Source organism: Mustela nigripes, chromosome 6 (genome assembly GCF_022355385.1).
Source record: "Mustela nigripes isolate SB6536 chromosome 6, MUSNIG.SB6536, whole genome shotgun sequence".
NCBI lineage: Eukaryota > Metazoa > Chordata > Mammalia > Carnivora > Mustelidae > Mustela > Mustela nigripes.
Window position 1 is genome coordinate 90,268,984 of NC_081562.1, and position 24,884 is coordinate 90,293,867.

Consider the following 24,884-nt stretch of genomic DNA (forward strand, 5'->3'; position numbering starts at 1 on the left):
CTAAAAACACATATTTCTAGAAACCCTCAAATTGTCACTGACTCAAGGCAAAATAAAAAATAGTAATTGATCTATAACTCTTAGAGATACTGAATCACTAACTACTATATCCTTAAATAATATAGAATTTTTCTGTTTCTGTAAATCGAGGTGATGGCAATCATTTCAGATAATTAATTTGTAAATTTATTTTGCTTATTATTATTATTCTTTATCATATATACTGTACCAGTAAAAAAAAAATAAACAAAACCAATTTCACAGTATATGTACATTTGTTTATAAAACATATATTCACTATAGTACATAATATTTAAATATATTAATAGAAAAATAGAAATTAAGCAAGGACATTAGGCAAAAGAATCAATGTATTTTATAACACTACTGTATGATATAAATTAATTTTAATGTTAATGGTACCACTATAAGATACAATTTCATAAAACATATATTATTATATTTGTAAATATCAGTTTATTATGTGATAAGTTATATTAAAGTCTATCCTAAGCCTCTCTGAACTTGGTACTTAGAAGGGTCTTCATAGTTCAAAACTAATGCTTCACAATGCATGTTGCTCACATCAAAAGGAGTGAAAGTGACAATATTCTTCTGTCCTATTTGAATTTGTTTTTGATATTGAATTACTACAATTCTGTCTGCTTTAATGTTAATCTGCTGCCTAATTTTATTTTTTTTCATTTTTTGTTATTTATTTTTTATTTTCAGCATAACAGTATTCATTATTTTTGCACCACACCCAGTGCTCCATGCAATCTGTGCCTTCTATAATACCCACCACCTGGTACCCCAACCTCCCACCCCCTGCCCCTTCAAAACCCTCAGATTGTTTTTCAGAGTCCATTGTCTCTCATGGTTCACCTCCCCTTCCAATTTACCCCAACCCCCTTCTCCTCTCTAACACCCCTTGTTCTCCATGATATTTGTTATGCTCCACAAATAAGTGACACCATATGATAATTGACTCTCTCTGCTTGACTTATTTCACTTGGCATAATCTCTTCCACTCCCGTCCGTTGCTACAAAAGTTGAGTATTCATCCTTTCTGATGGAGGCATAATACTCCATAGTGTATATGGACCTCATCTTCCTTATCCATTTGTCCGTTGAAGGGCATCTTGGTTCTTTCCACAGTTTGGCGACTGTGGCCATTGCTGCTATGAACATTGGGGTATAGATGGTCCTTCTTTTCACTACATCTGTATCTTTTGGGTAAATACCCAGTAGTGCAATTTCAGGGTCATAGGGAAGTTCTATTTTTAATTTCTTGAGGAATCTCCACACTGTTCTCCAAAGAAGCTGCACCAACTTGCATTCCCACCAACAGTGTAAGAGGGTTCCCCTTTCTCCACATCCTCTCCAACACATTTTGTTTCCTGTCTTGTTAATTTTGGCCATTCTAACTGGTGTAAGGTGATATCTCAACGTGGTTTTAATTTGAATCTCCCTGAGGGCTAGTGATGATGAACATTTTTTTCATGTGTCTGATAGCCATTTGTATGTCTTCATTGGAGAAGTGTCTGTCCACGTCTTCTGCCCATTTTATGAATATGATTGTCTGTTTTCTGTGTGTTGAGTTTGAAGAGTTCTTTATAGATCCTGGATATCAACCTTTTGTCTGTACTGTCATTTGCAAATATCTTCTCCCATTCCGTGGGTTGCCTCTTTGTTTAAACTTTTATTTTTATATAAACACTTTTAAAGTGCACAGAAAGTTCTTATTTGGAATATTTTAATAGAGATTATAATAATTCTAAGTTTTCCAAATGGGTGGATGAGCATTTTTGTAATTATTGAGCTTATATAATCTTCATTAAAAATAACTATGGAAATAATTTCGAACAATCAATTTCTAAATTTCTTTTGCTTATTTTAACTCTCTTTTGAAAACTAGTTACTTTTTCACATACGGTTAAGATACCATGCATTAAGGATGGAACATGATGTGATGAACACTGGGTGTTATATGCAGTCATTGAACACTACATCAGAAACCTATGATGTGCATATATTGGCTGATTGAATTTAAATTAAAAAAGTAAATAAAATACTCTGTATTTTGGAACAGAATGGTAGAGAAATATCTTCATGAAAGCATATACGATTGATGGGCATTTGTTATCATATAAAAGAGAAAACTGGAATATGTCTACTTGTAAATTAAATCGTATATTTCTCCTAATGTATATTTTAAAAAATACTTCGCCTGAGAAGTTCTGAATCCCTGATACATTTTTAAAAATATATCTTAACATACCATTATATGCTTCCTCCATTCTCCTATCCTCCCTACTCCTTCAACCTCCTCCTCCTTCCTCTTCTGAACTTTCAAATGTAAAAACCATTCTTAGATGGAAGACTGTACAAAAACAGCCTGTGGGCTTGTACTGTAGATTTTGGTTTGCTTACCCATGGTCTAAATAATAACAAAAGGCCAGAGATGCCCCTAAAGCAAGGATGAAGGTCTGCTTTCATATATGTTTTACTATTTCAAGGTGATGCAAGCTATCTGTTATGTTCTATTAATCCAAAAATACATCTAAAGTTAAATAACTCAGTATTTAGTGCCAATATTGTTTTTTTTATTTCTTTTCAGCATAACAGAATTCATTATTTATGCACCACACCCAGTGCTCCATGCAATGTGCCCTTATATTACCAACTACCTGGCTTCCCCAATTTCCCACTCCTCACCCCTTCAAAACCCTCAGATTGTTTTTCAGAGTCCATAGCCTCTCATGGTTCATCTCCCCTTCCAATTTCCCTCAACTCCCTTCTCCTCTCCATCTCCCCATGTCCTCTGTGTGCTATCTTATGTGTGCTATGCTCCACAAGTAAGTGAAGCCATATGATAATTGACTCTATCTGCTTGACTTATTTCACTCAGCATCATCTCTTCCAGTCCCATCCATGTTGATACAGAAGTTGGGTATTCATCCTTTCTGATGGAGGCATAATACTCCATAGTGTATATGGACCTCATCTTCCTTATTCATTCATCCGTTGAAGGGCATCTTGGTTCTTTCCACAGTTTGGTAACCGTGGCCATTGCTGCTATGAACACTGGGGTACAGATGGCCCTTCTTTTCACTACATCTGTATCTTTGGGGTAAATACCCAGTAGTGCAATTGCAGGGTCATAGGAAAGCTCTATTTTTAATTTCTTAAGGAATATCCACACTGTTCTCCAAAGAGGCTGCACAAACTTGCATTCCCACCAACAGTGTAAGAGGGTTCCCCTTTCTCCACATCCTCTCCAACACACGTTGTTTCCTGTCTTGCTAATTTTGGCCATTCTAACTGGTGTAAAGGTGGTATCTCGATGTGGTTTTAATTTGAATCTCCCTGATGGCTAGTGATGATGGGCATTTTTTCATGTGTCTGATAGCCATTTGTATGTCTTTATTGGAGAAGTGTCTGTTCATGTCTAAGAAATGGCAGTAATGTAAAACACAGTTGCATTTGGTGTGACCACCTAACTCCGCATATGAATCTACTATTACCCTCTAAAATTTGCCTGGGATAGGGCAGGCAAATGTTTGAATTAAATGGGTATGTGGAATGGATCAACATTCCTACATCATTTTTTAAAGTATTTGATGGTAGTACCAAGTACCGCAGTTTTGCCGGGGAAAGATGCTTTGATTTATTATTTGTTTATGAAGGTGAACTCCATGGCTTTCTACATGGTCATGAGTATATCTGTTTTAACAATATATCAGGATGATTTTTCACATGCAGTAGAATCAATGTAAATGAGACTAACACATGACTGCCACTTATCAATAAAACTTGCTCCACCCCTATTATTCTCCACTCTAATAAGTGTGTACCCTGACATTCTATCATCATTATAATTTACATTACCTCAGAGATGAGGTGAAACAATCCCAGAAAGTTCCATATTTTAAAAGTAGATAGTTCTCCTGACAAAAGGATTTGTATCTTTTCAGGAAAACTGGAAGGAGATTAAGATATTAATATCAATGTATGACTCTTCCCCAAGGATAACTTCCTTCATGGGTTCTGGCTCTATTAACTCACTAAAGTCTTTACTTGGATAAGGAGTCTAACACCATTAGATGGCTTTATCATCCTTCCTTTCACTCAAACTATAGTTCTTTCAATTATATAGGTCAAATAGGAACTTAATGAATTGTCTATTTATTTTAGACTTAGAGTAGCATGATGTTTTTTTCAAACTAAAGCATATCACACAATTTCTTTTTTATGGTTTTTATTTATTTGTCGGAGACAGAGGGAGAGAAAGTGAGTGAGCACAGGCAGACAGAGGCAGGCAGAGGCAGAGGGAGAAGCAGGCTCCCTGCCGAGCAAGAAGCCCGATGTTGGACTCCATCCCAGGACCCTGGGATCATGACCTGAGCCAAAGGAGGCTGCTTAACCAACTGAGCCACCCAGGTGTCCCCATATCACACAATTTTGATATCCAGCCTAACCGTGCCAACTAATAAGTAACCGTACCCATCTTGCCAATGTCAGCTAATTGTTATTATATGACCTCTGCCTTCCCATGGTCCCATCATTTCTGGTGAAATGAGGAAGCTCACTGTAATGAAATTATCTCCCACTTTCACTTCAGACCAGCAATTACAATACCTTTCAATGTTGTTAATACCCTCCTGTGCATTAAAAAATATTCCATATTGTTGTCATTCTAGATCTTTGGACTTATTTTTCTAATATTTCATCTTTAATCAGGATAAGTCATTCACAAATTCAAGTAGTTATCTAATTGAGCAAAAAATTATAGCCATCATCAGAAGTTTGAATTCTTCCATTAAATCCACAATCACTACTCAGTCTTCACCCTGATCTATGATATGATGGCAAACTAGCTTTCTGAAAATAAAAGCCTAATTTAGAGCCAAAAACAAACAAACCAACAAACCCAAAATCATTAAAAATATATCAATAAATTCACTCTGATATAGAATTATATTTACTTTCTTTCTGGTATATCACCCTTAGAATCTATTCTCACATATATTCCCCCAGGCTTTTGTCAATGTAAGTTGGTGATTATTTCTATGGTCTTTTTTTTTTTAATATTTTATTTATTTGACAGACAGAGATCGCAAGTAGGCACAGAGGCAGGCAGAGAGAGAGGGGGAAGCAGGCTCCCTGCTGAGCAGAGTTTGATATGGGGCTTGATCCCAGGACCCTGGGATCATAACCTGAGCTGAGGGCAGAGGCTTCAACCCACTGAGCCACCCAGACGCCCCATGCTATAGTCTTAATATATACCCCAAAATTCATATTTGAAATTCTAACTCCCAAAGGTGATGGTATTAGGAGACAGGACTTTGGGAGGTGGTTAGATAATGGGATGAAGCCCACCAATAGGATTAGTGCTCTTATAGAAAGGACCTCAGAGAATTCTGTCCTCCTCCTTCCACCATGTAAGCATACAGTGAGAAAACACCAAACTGGAAGAAGGCCTTTATCTGCCCACACTATCACTATGATCTCAGTTTTCCATGCTCCAGAACCGTGTGAGGTACATTTCTTTGTATGTATGACACAGAGTCTTCTGATATTTTGTTATAGTAGTCCAAATGGACTAGAACAATTACTATAATACTTTTTGTTATGTAAGTTTTCTCTTTTGAGGTTTGAATATTAGCCTATAAGCATGTGAAATATATTCACGATCATATTACAAGGCAATAAGTTTATATCTAACTATAGAGAGAGAAAGAAAATGACAAGTTTGTGGCTTTAAATTCTTAGGTCGACTTATACTCAGCAAACCATGGAGTTCCCATGGTTTCTCTTCAGTTTCCCTCAAGAAATTTATTATCTCTTATAGCCTTTTGTTATTGAAAACAAATGCAGGCTCTGATCTTTTTTTCAATTGAGGTGTTATTGACATATAACACTATTGGTTTTAGGTATAAAACATAATGATTTCATATTTAGATACAATTTTTTTATTAAAATTTTATTTTTTATAAACATATATTTTTATCCCCCAGGGTACAGGTCTGTGAATCACCAGGTTTACACACTTCACAGCACTCACCATAGCACATACCCTCCCCAATGTCCATAACCCCATCCTTCTTCCCCCAACCCCCCTCCCCCCAGCAACCCTCAGTTTGTTTTGTGAGATTAAGAGTCACTTATGGTTATATACACAGCAAAATCATCACCACAATAAGTCTAGTTACCATCTGTCACCATACACGGTTACATTTTTTTCTGCGATGAGACCTTTTAAGATTTATTCTCTTAACAACTTTCAAATGTGTCATAAAGCCTTATTAGTTGTAGCCACCATAGATATTCATGATAATACATATATTTCACATGTTTATCATATTGCTCTGTATCATCTCTATTTACTTTGAAAAAGTTGTTCTTTCATGCAAGCATCTTTCTTTTTTTTTTTTTAAGAATTTTTTTATTTATTTGAGAGAAAGAGAGAGAGTGAGCATAAGCAGGGGGGGGTGGGGAAGAGAAAGGGAGAAGCAGACTCCCAGCTGAGCAGGGACCCCAATGCAAGGCTCAATCCCAGGAGCCTGGGATCATGACCTGAGCCAAAGGCAGTTGCTTAACTGATTGAGCCACCCAGGTGCCCCAATACACCTAATTTTTAATTTTAACGCTTTTTTAAATTTTTTTCAGTGTTCCAAGATTCACTGCTTATACACCACACCCAGTGCTCCTTGCAATATGTGCCCTCCTTAATACCCACCACCAGGCTGACCTCTCCCACCAAACCCCTCCCTTCCAAACCCTCAGTTTGTTTCCATAGTTTCTCATGATTCATCTCCCCCTCTGATTTACCCAATTCACTTTTCCTTTCCTTCTCCTAATGTCCTCCATGTTATTCCTTATGCTCCACAGGTAAGTGAAACCATGTGATAATTGACTTTCTCTGCTTGACTTATTTCAATTCACTCAGCATATAAGCTTCATTCTAAGTGATAATAATCTAAGTAACTCATCAATCCCTGATGCCAAGGATTCCTGATATCTTATTTTATCTTCTTACTGTTTTCAAACACTTCAAGTTCAGATAACTAATTTAAAAAAATTCTCCTTTGTGAAATGTGTAAACCTGGTGATTCACAGACCTGTACCCCTGGGGATAAAAATATATGTTTATAAAAAATAAAAAATTAAGAAAAAAAAAAGAATAGAGTGCATTTCTTGCAGCTGTGCATTCATGACTGTTGAGTGCCAATTTTCCATAGATTTTCGACATATCTTGTATTAGTTCTTGCTCTACATTACTTTTACAGTTGTTTTTATATCATTCAGCAATGGAGAGAGAGATCATTTATTCTTCAAGGCAAGACAGCAGGGTTTTTTTTCCTGATTAGAATCAAGATAATGTCCTGCACTGAGCAAGACTGGGAAGGTTTGCTGGCACCCTGTTTAAAATATTGGGATTTTTCTAAGCTCAAGGTTTCTCAGTTGTTACACAGACCTATTGTGTGTGCAGCATCCATGTGAGTCCTCTCTGCTTCACCCCTTGTGGGGATTTGGAGGCAAGAGGAACTGTGGCAAACATGAGGTTTATGCCACTGGCCATGCTGTGGGTAGTAATTGAGTGTCTATTGTCTCTAACTCAGCAGTCTCGTGCTTTTTGCCAGAATCTATGAAACTGTAGCTGGCTGACCTATTATATCCTTCTCAGTTCTTGACAGTTTGGTTGAAGAAGAAAAATTGCTAGAAGAGATATAGTTCTCTGAAAGAGTACAGGAGCCTTCCATGGGCAAGATTAGGAATATGCAATATTCCTCATCCAATTGTAGATACTCTTGCATGGGTGGTAAGTGAAGAGTTATGACACTTCTACATTTTAATTAGCCTGAGGGTCAGGAGGTAGGATTGAAAGTAGCTACTATTAAGTGAAATTTGGCAGCCTTAAAAGGTTATATAGTGTGTGATTGAACTTATATGCTATTCTGGAAGAGGCAAATTTATAGAGAAAGTAAACAGATCAGTGATTGTCAGAACTTTGGAGCTGGAGGATTACAGCAGAAGCACAGCTGATTTTTTTAAGGTAGTAAAGTGATTTAATACGACACTATAAAGACAGGTATCACACTACAGTTATCAAAACAAGTAGAGCTTTACAACACAAAGAATAACTCTAATGTGTTCAAATTAAAATAAATAAATAAATAAATCCAGGATCTTAAAATGGAATGCAGAAGGATTTAATAGGATTAAGAATGTATGAAACAAACTCACTGAAGGAAAGAGAGGAAAAGGTACTAAACTACGTGTGGAAATGAGTGAATTAGTAAGACTCAAGTCAAAGTCTACTCTAGTTGATAAATTTCATTCCTACTATACATTTTTATTGCAATTTAAAAATTAAGTCATTGGCAGATGGTAGGAGCCATTCTTTCACTCTTGGAGTGATACATATGACCAAGAGGACAAAGGTAGAATAAATCATGAGATATTGGGTTAAAGTTGAAGATATTAGTATGAATTCATGAGTAGCTTAACATAGATACAAAAGGATACATCTGCAAATCCACAATTGTATTCCCTTGCTCTGTCACCTGAAGGTATCCAGAACAGACGATCCTGACAAATTCCAATAAAGGGAGTTTCTAGAAAATGCATGACAAGAACTTCTCAAAATTGTCTAGATTATCAAAATAAGAAATGTCTTAAGAAACTGTCACAGTTACAGGAGCTTAAGGGTACAATTTAATAAATGTAATAATATCACCAAATACATGGTTTTATTATTGCTTTAACAAACTCAAATCAGTTTGGTTGGTACACATTCAGGTGGTAACATGGACACAAGGGTTCTAGTAGATTCTAGCTTAATTCTGGATAAGTTTTATAAAATTGTCCTTGTCCCTTATATACCAGATTCCTCTAGATGAAAGGTCTGAGTGTTAGTAGGGAATAACTGGAAACAAGATGAAATTATAGCTCTGGAATGGACTCCTCAGATTTTGTGAAAGTGGAGAGAGAGAGAAAACCTGTTATCAGGCAAGAAGACACTTTAGACCTCAGGAGACTATTAATGATCTTTGTCGCTAAGAACTGTCCCTGAAGCCTTTCTCCAAAAGACAAATACTTAAGCACAAGAACTTTAAATTTGCTTGACTTTTAGGTAAGCCATCCTCTACCAGGGTTTTGTGAGAATAAAAGAGATAATAGGGGACCACTCTAGCTCTTCCTAGTCACCGCACCCAGCTACCTTCACCCTTGGGCAAAATACTTCTTTTCAAATATATATATATTTTTTTTAAATTTAGCATATAGTGCAATATTCATTATAGGTGTACAATATAAGTGATTCATTAATTGTATACATTCTTCATTGTTCATCACGATAGGTGTACTCTTAGTCCCCTTCACCTATTTCACCCATCCCTCCACTCACCTCCCCTCTGATAACCATCCATTTATTCTTTATAGTTAAGAGCCTCCTTTTGGTTTGTCTCTTTTTCTTTGTTTCTTAAATTACACATATGAGTGAAATCATATGGCATTTGTCTTTGTCTGACTGATTTATTTCACTTAGCATTATATCCTCTAGATCTGTCCTTTTGCAAATGACAAGATTCAATTCTTTTTTATGACTAAGTAATATTCTATTGTATATGCATATTCAATTGAAGATAGATTAGATAGATAGATAGATAGATGATCAATAGATAGATAATAGATAATTATATCTTCTTTATCCACTCATCTATCAGTGGATACTCGGGTTGTGTTGCTTCCAAAATTTGGCTATTTGTAAAAAGTCCTGCAGTAAACAAATATCCTTCCAAATTAATATTTTTAATATTTTGGGTAAGTACCCAGTTGTGGAATTACTGGGTCATATGGTGGTTCTATTTTTAATTTTTTTGAGGAATCTCCATAGTGTTTTCCACTGTGGCTACCCTGGTTTGTATTCCCACCAACAGTGTACAAGGGTACATTTTTCTCCACATCCTCACCAATATGTGTTCTTTCTTGTGTTTTTTATTTTTATTTTAGTCAGACAAAACACTTCCAAGTACCTTCCCCACCCCTATTTTAAGTCATATAGTGGAAAAGACAAATGTCATGTGGCTGATGGCTTGAACAAGACAGACTGGATTAAATATACTTAAGCAGTCCCTCCAAAAACACATTATTGAATTGGAAGCCTTGGGACCCAGCTGAAAGCTATGTCAGAGGCCTTACTAACCTGTAATCTGAATGATGCATGTTTAATTTGGCTTCCAACTTCCAAACTTGTAAACTTTTTCTAGGAGAGCTCAGGCATCTTGAGTTTTTACTTGTGTAAAAGCTGGTCATTGGCTTGAATCCCTTTGGAGAAAACTGTGACTGGCATCTTGGGAGTGATAAAAGAGACCTGCAGATTAATCAAATAGACAAGAGAGGAACACACTTATGTGAATTTGCAGCATTTTATAACAGATTTGTCAGATTTTTCCCCTTAGAAGTATATTAAAAATACTGTATTCCAATTCAGTTTTCCTTCCCTTCCTTTGTGGTCCTCCGTGCTATTCCTTAAGTTCCACATATGAGTGAAATCATATGATAATTGTCTTTCTTTGCTTGACTTATTTCACTTAGTATAATCCCTGCTAGTTCCATCCATGTCAATATAAATAGTGGGTATTCATGCTTTCTGATAGCTGAGTAGTATTCCATTGTATATATGAACACATATTTTTTTATTAATTTATTTATTTTCAGAAAAAAACAGTAGTTATTTTTTCACCACACCCAGTGCTCCATGCAATCCGTGCCCTCTATAATACCCACAACCTGGTACCCCAACCTCCCCTCCCCTGTCATTTCAACTCCTCAGATTGTTTTTCAGAGTCCATAGTCTCTCATGATTCACCTCCCCTTCCAATTTACCCTAACTCCCTTCTCCTCTCTAACACCCCTTGTCCTCCATGATATTTGTTATGCTCCACAAATAAGTGAAACCATATGATAATTGACTCTCTCTGCTTGACTTATTTCACTCAGCATAATTTTTTCCAGTCCCGCCGATGTTGCTAAAAAGTTTGGTATTCATCCTTTCTGATGGAGGCATAATACTCCATAGTGTATATGGACCTCATCTTCCTTATCCATTTGTCCGTTGAAGGGCATCTTGGTTCTTTCCATAGTTTGGCGACCGTGGCCATTGCTGCTATAAACATTGGGGTACAGATGGCCCTTCTTTTCACGAGATCCGTATCTTTGGGATAAATACCCAGTAGTGCAATTGCAGGGTCATAGGGAATTTCTCGTTTTAATTTCTTGAGGAATCTCCACACTGTTCTCCAAAGAGGCTGCACCAACTTGCATTCCCACCAACAGTGGAAGAGGGTTCCCCTTTCTCCACATCCTCTCCAACACATTTTGTTTCCTGTTTTCTTAATTTTGGCCATTCTAACTGGTGTAAGGTGATATCTCAAAGTAGTTTTAATTTGAACCTCCCTGAGGGCTAGTGATGATGAACATTTTTTCATGTGTCTGATAGCCATTTGTATGTCTTGACTGGAGAAGTGTCTGTTCATATCTTCTGCCCACTTTTGTTTTTTTTTTTTTTTTTTTTTTTAAAGATTTTATTTATTTATCCGACAGAGAGAAATCACAAGTAGTCGGAGAGGCAGGCAGAGAGAGAGAGACACGGAAGCAGGCTCCCCGCTGAGCAGAGAGCCCGACGCGGGACTCGATCCCAGGACCCTGAGATCATGACCCGAGCCGAAGGCAGCGGCTTAACCCACTGAGCCACCCAGGCGCCCCTGCCCATTTTTTGATATGATTATCTGTTTCATGTGTGTTGAGTTTGAGGAGTTCATTATAGATCCTGGATATCAACATTTTGTCTGTACTGTCATTTGAAAATATCTTCTCCCATTCCGTGGGTTGCCTCTTCGTTTTGTTGACAGTTTCCTTTGCTGTGCAGAAGCTTTTGATTTTGATGAAGTCCCAGAAGTTTATTTTCGCTTTTGTTTCCTTTGCCTTTGGAGACATATCTTGAAAGAAGTTGCTGTGGCTGATATCGAAGAGGTTACTGCCTATGTTCTCCTCTAGGATTCTGATGGATTCCTGTCTCACGTTGAGGTCTTTTATCCATTTTTCAGTTTATCTTTGTGTACAGTGTAAGAGAATGATGGAGTTTCATTCTTCTACTCATAGCTGTCCAGTTTTCCCAGCACCATTTATTGAAGAGACTGTCTTTTTTCCACTGGATATTTTTTCCTGTTTTGTCTAAGATTAATTGACCATAGAGTTGAGGGTCCATATTTGGGCTCTCTACTCTGTTCCACTGGTCTATGTGTCTGTTTTTATGCCAGTACCATGCTGTCTTGGTGATCATAGCTTTGTAGTAAAGCTTGAAATTAGGTAACGTGATGCCCCCAATTTTATTTTTGTTTTTCAACATTTCCTTAGTGATTCAGGGTCTCTTCTGATTCCATACAAATTTCTGGATTATTTGCTCCAGCTCTTTGAAGAATACTGGTGGAATTTTGATCGGAATGGCATTAAAAGTATAGATTTCTCTAGGCAGTATAGACATTTTAACAATGTTTATTCTTCCGATCCAAGAGCATGGAATGGTCTTCCATCTTTTTGTGTCTTCTTCAATTTCTTTCATGAGTGTTCTGTAGTTCCTCCAGTACAGATCCTTTACGTCTTTGGTTAGGTTGATTCCGAGGTATCTTATGGTTCTTGGTGCTATAGTAAAATGGAATCGATTCTCTAATTTCCCTTTCTGTATTTTCATTGTTAATGTATAAGAAAGCCACTGATTTCTGCACATTGACTTCGTATCCTGCCACATTGCTGAATTGTTGTATGAGTTCTAGTAGTTTGGGAGGGGAATCTTTTGGGTTTTCCATATAGAATCATGTCATCTGCAAAGAGAGAGAGTTTGACTTCTTCATTACCAATTTGGATACCTTTTATTTCTCTTTGTTGTCTGATTGCTGTTGCTAGGACTTCTAATACTATGTTGAACAAGGGTGGTGAGAGTGGGCATCCTTGTCTTGTTCCTGATCTCAACGGGAAGGCTGCAAGCTTTTTCCCATTGAGGATGATATTTGCTGTGGGTCTTTCATAGATAGATTTGATGAGGTTCAGGAATGTTCCCTCTATCCCTATACTTTGAAGCGTTTTAATTAGGAACGGATGCTGGATTTTGTCAAATGCTTTTTCTGCATTAATTGAGAGGACCATATGTGAACACATCTTCTTTATCCATTCATCTGTTGAAGGGCATCTGGGATCCTGCCACATTTTAGCTATTGCAGACATCGCTGCCATGAACATTCAGGTGTATGTGTTCCTTATTTTTACTATATCTGTATCTTTGGGATAAATACCTAGTAGTACAATTGCTCGGTCATAATGTAGCTCTATTTTTAACTTTTTGAGGAATTTTCTTACTGTTTTCCAGAGTGGCTGTATCAGCTTTCATTGCAACTAACCAGTGTAAGAGGGCTCCTATTTCTCCATCCTTAGCAACATTTTTTTTTAAGATTTTATGTATTTATTTGACTGAGAGAAATCACAAGTAGATGGAGAGGCAGGCAGAGAGAGAAAGGGAAACAGGCTCCCTGCTGAGCAGAGAGCCCGATGCGGGACTTGATTCCAGGACCCTGAGATCATGACATGAGCCGAAGGCAGCAGCTTAACCCACTGAGCCACCCAGGCGCCCCCCTTATCAACATTTGTTCTGTTAATTTTTGCCATTCTAAATGATGAAAGGTGGTATCTCATTGTAGTTTTGACTGCTAACTGAACATAATAATAATAAAAAAAAAAGTTACTGCCTCTTAGTAGGGCAAAATTAAGCAGGTTTTTTCTCTTTAAAAGACTGAGAATTTACTAATTTAGGGGTTCCTCGGCTTTAGATGTAGGTGCACTGTGTAACACAATACCCTTAGGGCCCTTCCCTGAAGAGAAAGGGAACTGATGAGAACATGAAATTCCTGCTTCTTGCTATGTAATAAATAATAAAGTTTTCTGTCACTGATCCAATAAGCTATATCTCTGTTACTATCTATGAAATGATGATGGATCAACCTGTTAGACTCTAGGTAAAATATCAGGTTTTGATTAATATCACAGATTTGGTAGAGTATAGGAAAGACAAATATCATAGCACTTTAAATAGCTCTACGTTTATCTTATTTAAATGTTCAGTCTGGTAAGTTGAAACTCCTCCATGAAGTCACTGTGTTCCTAAGATAATGCAGTGGTGTCAGGTACCTGGGTGTACTCCCTCTTGTTGAACAGCCAGTGTATTCCTAGTATGGTTGCTCATATTCATGGCTCCAAATGGCTTGTCTTCCCATATGCTGGTATCACAACAATGAGAGGGAGTGAAGAGGCTAAGAAGGGAAAACCTCTCATCAAAGGATAACCCATGTAAATGGCACATCTTCACTTATAACCTTTGCTTCTAATTTATTCACACAGTCACAAAAATTTGCAGGGAAGGCTAGCTATAGTCATAGATAAATATTCCATTCCATACAGAGGAAGTGAAGAATGCTTGGATTTTATGAAATATCAGTTTAAAATCTACTAGATCATTTTGCAAAAACATTTGGATGAAAGTCTAAATTCAGTATAGAAACAAAACAGCATATAGGACATAAAATTTTACCTATTTTTTTCTATGACTGGCTAATTCTTCAACTAACACTGCCACTTGATATTATGACTAAAATAATATTTTATTTTAAAACTTACAATTTCTTATCTACATATTTGCGATATCAAAACACATCTGTGTGGAAGGGAAACACAGATTAGGGACATTTATACTGAAAGCTTTGGAGACATAATTGAAAGTAGTCTTGAAAAAATATATATAATTTATCTTTTTAATTATTCAGTGCCTGGGGAGAACTCATATACAATGTGTAAAGTTGTAATCCTTTGGGAATGATGTTCTTAGATCTCATATCTTCTGGGAACTCCTCATAATCTTTAGATATTTTCCTTCAAGGCCCAGAAAGCATAAATACTCAATGGGATCAAGTGAATTTTATATAGCACTGCGAATAATACTAAGAAAAGCATCAGTACATAAATAAGTAAATTATAGTAATGGGGAAATTTAATATACCAGTCTACAAATCTGGAAAAAAGCCCTAAGGTCATTTACAAAGTAGTTATGAATAGATAACAAAAATAATCATAGATCGTGGCATAAAGGGAGATTCCTTCAGAGAGGAATGGAATGTCAGTGTAGTGGTTTGTTCAGCCTGATGATAAAAGAGTTAAAGCAGAGATACTTTGTCTGGAAAAAGTCTGTTTAATATCTTTCCCCCAAAAGTGTTTAATTTTTAAGTGTTTTGACAAACTGACTTAAGACTGAAACAGATGAAAAGAATTGGTATATCTAAAGTTTAAAGGCCATATTTCCATTAGATGTGCTTTAACCCATTTTCTCTAATTTTTACCATTATGGTATTAACCCTACTTTTTCTATTTTTTATATTGTGACTTAAGAAAAATTATGAGAAAAAGAATACAATGAAAATTAAGTATTAAAAAATATTACTTTTTAAAAATTTCATTAATATTCACGATATCTAATGTAGGTCTGACTTCTAACAGTTTTGTAATGTGACCTTGTTAACTTTCTTACAATGCCTGTTGGGGGATGGTTGGTGTGTGTATCTGTTGAAGTCAGTCAAAGAAATAACCTGATATAGTAAAACTGTGCTTTAGGTGTTTTAGATGTAAGCATTCCTACAGTTGTTGCTTTTGGAGTAATTTGTGTAAATGAAGAAAATTTTATAATTCATCGCTTTACAATTATGTGAATGTAAAAGGAATGTGGAGGAAAAACAGCAGTCCTTTCTTCTATTCACTCAATTATTAATATGACTGACAACAGATCTTATTTTTTATCTGAGAATTCTCCTATAAATGCTTCTAGGTACAACTGGAAACAAATTTTATTTGTTCTTGGTTATTTTTATTTATATGTCTTTGAAATAATGTATGTTTTAGAGATTGGAAATAATTATATAAAAATTCTCAAAACAGAAAATATCTTCTATCTGGGTCCCATTATTAAACCTTAATTATTTTATGTGTTTTATATGAACATACTGAAGAAAGAAATCTTCCTTAGACTCGTTAATTTTTTTTAAAAAAGCACCATAAGTTGCCCTATAATTGTTGGTAGAAATTGTACTTTTCAGAGGACAACTTAGGAAAAAATCCTCTTTCAAATTTAATCCTGATCTCTAATTTGATAGCTGTGCAAACCAGAACAATCTGATTGTCACACTTAATATATGCCATGTGTTGTGATAACCATAGTTTATCTCTAGTTAATATTTATTTAATTACTTATTAGCCAAATATTTGAATATCCTTATAATAAGGAAATACATGTCTTTTAAAATTTTGTCAAAACCCTACTTTGTGATTCACTGTGTTTGAAACTTACCCAATACTCTAATCTCTTTTAGTCCCTGTTGACTTCAAACTGTTCAACTTTTCAGTCTGTATTTTAGACAAAGAGTAAAATGGTAAGTGTAAAGCATAGAAGCAGATGGGGAAAAATTATATGATAACATTTTCTTATCATTGTAATTTACTAATCCTTATTAATTTGCATATCACTAATTTTAAGATTATTACTAATTTGTTTTAATTTTCTTTTACTTTTTACTTGTTAATTTACTTCTTTTAATTTTTTCCATAAACTTACTCTTCTATTTCTTTTTTTTTTTTTAGGTTTATTTATATGTTTGAGAGAGAAAAAGAGACAAAGAGCAGGGGAAAAGGCAGAGGGAGAGTAAAAGAAGAAAACTCTATCCTGAACATGGAGTGGGACTTAATCTGGGATCCTGAAATCATGACCTGAGCCAAAATCAAGGGCCTGCTGCTTATTTGATTCAGGCATCTTTCACTATCCTATTTCTAAAAACCATAGCATCTCTAGGTTTCCATAAAGCTTTGTCTTTATCTTTATACTTGCTCATGTAATTTCCTGAAACCATATTTATATATTTCTATCTACTTATATATCCATTACTCTCATTTTTAATTTTTTTTTCATTTTTCAGAATCATAACTTTTAGAGGAAAACTGCACTTTTTTATATTATTATTACACACACCAAAATTACCAGACTATTTCTACTGATTTTGTTTGAGAATACAACATGGGAAGAGTAGGGATTATAACAGAGATTGATGGGATGGAAATACTACTAAGGACAGAATATAAAATTATTCATGATATTTCACACTCACTTCTCTGAAATTGTATCTCATTAGCCATGAAAGGAATGACAGAAGAATCAGGTACTTGATCTGATTAGCTGAGTAAAATGGTAAAGCTATAGTAACCCTGTTTAATGACATGATCAGGGGTGTGTGTACTTTATGAAAACCACTTTCTGATGTACTTTTAATGATAATAATCACTTTAATTCTAGAACGAAAATCTCTTAAATAAGCAGGAAATGGGATCCATCTCAACTCTTTGAAAAAATCAAGAGAGAAGAAGCATTTTTCCATGCTTAAAACTCACTCTAATTTCCCTCTAATATTTCTTCTTATATAAAAATAGTCAACAATTGCTATCATCACATATGTAATTCTCTAGTAGAACTGCATTAAAGTTGAAATTATCTGTCCAGATGCTCTGGAAATGCAAACTATTGTTTCTCCTGGCATAGCCTCTTCAGAGCCTGAATGAACATTTTGTTACGCTATCTGAAATTTGCTTGCTAACTTTATTTTAGACAATTAAATCACTCTTATTTTTCCACTGGGATTGTCAGTGTTTTTCTGTTTGTCTTTTCTATTTAGAACTGGAAAAGTAGAGGACAGTAATGGGAAACCACACACAAGTGACAGTGTTTATTCTGGCAGGTTTGACTGATGACCCACAGTTGAAAGTTGTGTTGTTTGTCTTTCTGCTTCTCACCTACTTGCTGAGTGTCACTGGCAATCTGACCATCATCACACTCACCCTGGTGGATACTTACCTCAAGACCCCCATGTATTTTTTCCTTAGGAATTTTTCCTTCCTAGAAATTTCATATACTACTACATGCATCCCTAAATTGTTGGTTACTATGGCAACTGGAGACAAAACCATTTCCTTTAATTGTTGTGCAACTCAAGTGTTTTTTGCCTTCCTTCTTGGTGCATCTGAATTTTACTTGCTGGCTGCTATGTCCTATGACCACTATGTTGCCATCTGTAAACCCCTGCATTACACAACCATCATGAACAGTAAGATCTGCATTCAACTTGTCTTCTGTTGTTGGCTTGCTGGGTTTTTTGTCATCTTTCCACCTCTCATCTTAGGCATAAATCTTGACTTCTGTGCCTCCAACATTGTTGACCATTTCTACTGTGATACAACACCCCTGCTGCAGACACACAGCTCTTAGAGACAATGGGATACATCTCTGCTTTGGTGACACTCATAGTCACATTGGTGATGGTGATAATATCATATACCTGTATTGCCTTAACAATTCTAAAAATCCCTTCTGCTAATCAGAGGAAAAAAGCTTTTTCAACATGTTCTTCTCACATGATTGTGATATCCCTTTCTTATGGTAGCTGCATATTCATGTATGTCAAACCATCAGTCAAACAAAGAACATCTTTTTCCAAGGGAATTGCAGTGCTCAATACTTTTGTGGCTCCACTTTTGAATCCTTTTATCTACACTTTGCGGAACCAGCAGGTGAAGAAAGCCTTCATGAATGTGGTACACAAAACTGTTTCTTTTCCAAACAAATGAGTATCCTGTTCCATAACATACTGCAAAAGAACGAAGAAGTCTCATATAATACCAGTGTATTCATTAGTAGCTTTCGGTACATAGTTTCCTCTTTTTCCCCCCTTTATCCCTATGATACTCATCTTAATCTCTTTCAAGTTTTATTCACAAAAGCTTTTGCTCCCCAGAAGTTAATATTCCTATATTCTTCATTAGATATATCTTTTTTCTCATCTCACTTCTTTTTCATCTAGATATAGAAAAGAAATCCAGCCACATTTTTCAGTCTATCTCTTTTGTCTTTAATTCTTAGTTACTCAAGACTACAAAATGTTGTTTAATTTGAATTATGCTTACTGTAACACGCAATTCAAAGGTTATTACTATCTTTATTTTTGATCAGGCTTATTTTCTTAAACACAATGAGTTTATTTACTCATTTAAATAAGTAAATAAAATAAGTAAATTAAATACTCATTTAATTTACTTAAAATTATATTCATTTATATTTTTAAAATAGTTTGTTTGCAATAATTATGTTAAAAGTAATTATAATAAAATTTTAACAGAGATTAGTCATCAGTGGTGGTACTCATCTTTGAAATTGTCTATTAAAAATGCGATTGTTTGGGCACCTGGGTGGCTCAGTGGGTTGAAGCCTCTGCCTTCGGCTCGGGTCATGATCCCAGGGTTCTGTGATCGAGCCCCACATTGGGCTTTCTGCTCAGCAGGGAGCCTGCTTCCCCCTCTCTCTCTCGGCCTGCCTCTCTGCCTACTTGTGATCTCTGTCTGTCAAATAAATAAATAAAGTCTTTAAAAAAATGCGATTGTTTTTGCTAAAGTGCATTCTATAGGAACTAGTTATTTAGAAAGAAATGTTTGAATAATATCTCAAGGAGCTGAATCAAATATAAGCAGGAGGAAGACTACATATATAATCAACTGGAACAATTCTATGTTTATATAAAGCTTGTAGAATGAACTGCATCTTAAAAGATATTTGGGTCACAAATAAGATTTCAAGAATGTTGTAATTATATATATGTGTGTTTGTATACACATGCATATGCACACATAGTATGTATATATGTATGTGCATATATGTATGTATGTATGTGTGCATGTACATATCTGTGTACATATACATATATGTATATCCATATTAAGACAGTCTAATACAGTTGACCCCTGAAGAGCATAGTGATTGGGCAATGCTCCTTGCAAAGTAAAATCTGCATAAAACTTCTTACTCTCTAAAAAGTTTACTGTTGATAGACTACTGTTACTGATAGAATAAGACTTACTGGTAACATAACCAGTTTATTAATACATATTTTATATATTATATATGTTATATCTTGTATTCTTACAATAAAATAAGCTAGAGAAAAGAAAATGTTATTAAGAAAATCATAAAAAATATGCTTACAGTACTGTATGTATTTATCAAAAAAATTTACATGTAAGTGGAACAGTGCATGTCAAATCTGTATTGTACAAGGGTCAGCTGTACAAGAACAACCTTAACTAAGGCCATCTCAATATTCTGATTATTTTGATCCTATTAATGTGCCAAATACAGTGAATTTGCTTAAAATATACTGTCTGGGGATGGGATCATTGGATGATGGGCATTAAGGAGGTCATATGATGTGAAGAGCACTGGGTGTTATATGCAACTGATGAATTATTGAAGACTACCTCTGAAACTAGTGACATACTACATGTCAGCTAATTGAATTTGAATTAAAAAAAAAGAAAAAAAAACATACTATCCAATTTAGCCACTAGTTTATTTTTGGAGCTATTCTGAAAAAGCTTCTTTTACATATTTTAAGATATCTGTCACTTACAAGTTATTTATCACAGATTCTCTAAATCTTAATAAGGGTCTAGCACTTCTAAACTAAGACTTTTCCATTCCTACTTATTCCCAACCCCAGACAGATGACAGTTGCACAAACTGCCTTCTCTGTTGTTTGTCTATGAAATACCACCTTATACCATGTCTCTAGAACTGCAACATTTGGCCTCCAAATCCTGATTGCCCAAAGAGTTTACTATTGCTGGATTTTGCTTTGTTTTTGCTTCTGTTCTTGTTAAATTGGTTTTTAACAAGTAATACAGCATTTTAAATACAGGCACAGCTAACTTCTTGAGAGAACATCCACCTAAAATGCTGATATGCTTTACCAAAAATGCCTCCAGTTTTGCTGCTCTAGTGATGTAGGCCGGACAACAAATATGATATAAAAATAAGATTTATATTTTGTTGACAACCCACTAAGTGCATGCACTGCTAGGTGTTCTATATAAATCACATAATTATGGAAAAAATATTGTAATATAATTATTATTAGTATTATGTATAGTATCAAAAGAAAGCTGAGAGTGACTAAGATCATTTTGGAAGGTACACAAATAAAATGATTAGTGAAAATTTAAACTCAGGAAGGTTAGTTTTCATTACTTCAACTGAAGATCTTGTTATATATTAAATTTTTATCTTTAGCTTATTCTCCAGATATTATGGACCTGTCTGATAGATGCCTGGCATTTATTTTCTTCACAAAATGGGTGTTCTGAGTGATAACTATAAGAGTATTAGTAGTATCACTTTCATTCTGTTTGCCATTATACTTTCATTAAATTAACACATTCTTGTGCTTTCTAATATTTTCTTGTCACAAAATGTGTAAACTGTTCTGATCCCTCTAAGTATTCAATTAAAATATCACCTTTCTGGGGAGCCTGGCTGGCTCATTTGGTTAAGCATCTGCCTTTGGCTTAGGTCATGATCCTGGAGTCCTGGAATCAAGCCCCCCAACAAACTCCCCATCAAATCCCCCATTGAGCCCCTCATCAAGCCCTGCATCCAGCTCCCTGCTTAGCAGGGAACCTGCTTCTCCCTCTCCCTCTGGCTGCCACTCCCCCTGATTGTTCTCTTTCTCTCTCTCTCTCTCTGTCAAATGAATAAGTAAAATCTTTTTCTAAAAATATCATCTTTCTTAGACCATTACCTATTTTTTCAAAGAAGACTAAATAATTCAATTTTCTGGGCCTCTTCATCCTCAAGACATTATTTTTTTAGTAATTCAATAGCATCTTTTTAAAAATGATTTTATTTATTTATTTGACAGTCATAGAGAGAGCAGAAGCAGCGGAGCAGAAGGCAGAGGGAGAGGAAGAAGCAGACTCCCCACCCAGCAGGGAGCCCTGTGTGGGACTCCATCCTAACTGGGATCATAACCTGAACCTAAGGTAGTTGCTTAATGACTGAGCCACCCAGCACCCTCAATGGCATCTATCTTACAAAGATCACTCTAATTTGTTAGTAGATTTGCTCATAAAATTAGCTGTTTTAATTTTTCCAAAATAAATTCTAGTAGGTATGAATTTCTCCATCTTCTTATGCTCACAGTCTTGTTTTTGTTCTTTCATCAAATTAATCTTCCTAAATTTAAATAAAACCCTATGATTAAGAGATCTTTATATGAAACTCAAAAGAAACTTACGGAAGCTACCATGCTCTGTCTCAGGAAACTATCTCACATTTTGATCAGTTGAATCCCTTATCCTCTGAATAAATTTTTTTTGCATATCTCCTATTATAAATTCAACACCAATATTTATATTCAGTTGAAAAGTAATATAAGGTTAAGTTGTCTGAACATTAATGTATGAAAGGGTACAGATAATTGTCCCATAAAAAATAAGTGTTAGATAGACTCTGGTCTTTTTCTGAAAATCTCAAATTTCATTTCCTAAATTTTAGAATACATTTCTCATCCTTGAGGTTTCTTTCCCCCAAAAGTAGCATAATTACAATATTCAGATTGTCTAACAAATTTCTACTCATTTCTTTTCATTGGTTAGTTATAGTGTAAAATTTTTAGTTACAGATGTTATCTTTTTAAATTTTATTTACTTATTATTTTTATGTTTCTTTTATGATACTATTTAATGAAAGCTAAATTAAGTTTTCCACTGTGATCAGGATACTTGAAAGATTCTTTTCTTAATAAATGACTCATTGCTTGTTTTCCAATCTGAACTTAGATAGCATAAATCTTTGCCTACATTTAGCTATTGTTGCCATCACTATTTTTTTACTTCATGTTTTCTCCTCAACCTTCTCACTGGTCTGTAACCCACCCATCAATTTACTGTTTCAAACTCCACCTTTCCAGAGTCAGGAGCCATCTTTTGTTTTGTTTTGTTTTGTTTTTGTTTTTGTTTTGTTTTGTCATTTTAATATATTTCAACAATATTTGGCACAGTTGATCACTGCTTTCTATTTAATATAATTTTTTTTTTGCCCTGGTTAAATGAAACATTATTTTGTGAACTTCTCTGACCATGGTGGTAATCCTTCCTCATTTTTTTTCTTCTGCTGGTTTCTCCTATGATTGATTCCTAAATAGCAGGAGCCCCAGTTCTCCAAATTCCATCTGAGCCCCTTCTCTCCATTGTCTTTGCACTCTACTCACTTTCCCTAATGATGCATCACACCTAATTCCAAATTGTGTGTGTGTGTGCGTGTGTAGAACAGCTACAAATGTTCCGGTTGTTGACAAATGCCAAAATGTAGATTGAAGATGCTCAGAAAACACAAGCAAGAAAGAAACCCCAAACCAGGTGTATATATTTCTAAACTGATGAAAAACTAAGGCAAAATATAATCTTAGGCAATGAGGGGAAAAGTATATCACTTACATATAAACTAAAACAAAAATTAGGCCTGATCTCATCAGAAGCAATGCCAACAGAAAGATGATTGGGTGACAATCTAAACAAACAGAAATGGAAGTGAAATAAAAACTTTCACAGATAAAGTAAAACTGAGAGAATATACCTATCTCACAAGAATATACCTGCCAAAATACCTATCTCACAAGAAATATTTTTCTTTAATATTTTATTTATTAATTTGTCAGAGAGAGAAAGAGAAAAAGCACAAAGCAGAGGAAGCTGCTGGCAGGAGAAGCAGGCTCCCTGCTCAGCAAGGAGTCCAACATGGGACTCCATCCCAAGACCCTGGCATCATGACCTGAGCTGAAATTAGATATTTAACCCACTGAGCTACCCAGACTTCCCTCTCACGAGATTGTTAAAGGACTTTCTACTAGCAAAAACAAAATGATAGAAGTTAAAGACTTGAAATCTCTTGAAGAAAAAAGAGCTTCCAAAATAGAATAAAGGAAGACAAAATATAATCTGTGTTCTCACCTGAACTACTCTAAAATATGAGTGGCTGAAGCAATGATGGTAGTAATATCTTGGGTATTAATAGTAAAATGAAATGTATGGTAAAATGTATAAGGGAAAAAAGGGATGTACTAAGAATATAGGTTCATAATTTGCTTTAAGTGTTATAAATTTTTTTTTCAGTGCACAGAATATTTTGAAATATATGTTCCAAACCATGGCACAAATAGGAAAAAAGTTTTTAAATTATTGAAATATTTGAAAATAATACTCTTCTTTTTGAAGATTTTATTTATCCTTTATTTGTAAGAGAGAGAGAGAGCACGCAAGCAGGGAGAATGGCAGGTAAAGGGAGAAGCAGGATCCGTGCTGAGCAAGGAGCCCAGAAGGGAACTTGATCCCAGGACCATGGGTTCATGACATGAGCCAAAGATGCTTAACTGACTGAGGCACCCCAAGAATACTCTTAATATACTATTAGACTAGAAGTCAGAAGGCTAAATTTAAAACTTATGGACATGAGTCCATACTGACATAAATAAATGTAGGAGAAGGAAGAGTTCCTCCTTACAGAGGAATTCTAAAAATATATAGACATACTGATTTTTCCAGAAAGTGAAGTTTAACCTTCTTACTTTCAGAGATGTGGGCCATTTTACTGATGTGCTTCCAGGAAGACAGGGAAAATAGAACTATTTTTATTTCAAACTGCAAAACCTTATACAGGTTGTTAAGGAAAATATTAACAGTTGTAAGGAATGTTGATATCATGTACCCCATATATGATGTGATGAGAAAGTGCTTTATCACTCTTATATTCTTCTTCTAAATACAGAACCCTCATCTACTTTGAAAAAGAGAGAGACAAATCCAAATTGAGAAACACTTTTGAAATTGCATGGCAAGTACTCATTCAAACCAACAAGAAC

The 24,884-nt window shown here is 35.3% G+C and overlaps 1 protein-coding gene across 1 annotated transcript; it reads left to right on the top strand.

Annotated features, from left to right (window-relative positions):
- The first annotated feature begins 17,842 nt into the window (after nucleotides 1-17,842).
- On the top strand, nucleotides 17,843-18,768 carry LOC132020754 (olfactory receptor 6C74-like). The gene is given in 2 exon segments (XM_059404903.1): nucleotides 17,843-18,389; nucleotides 18,392-18,768. Coding segments are annotated over 2 exon segments (924 nt in total).
- The last annotated feature ends 6,116 nt before the right edge of the window (nucleotides 18,769-24,884 follow it).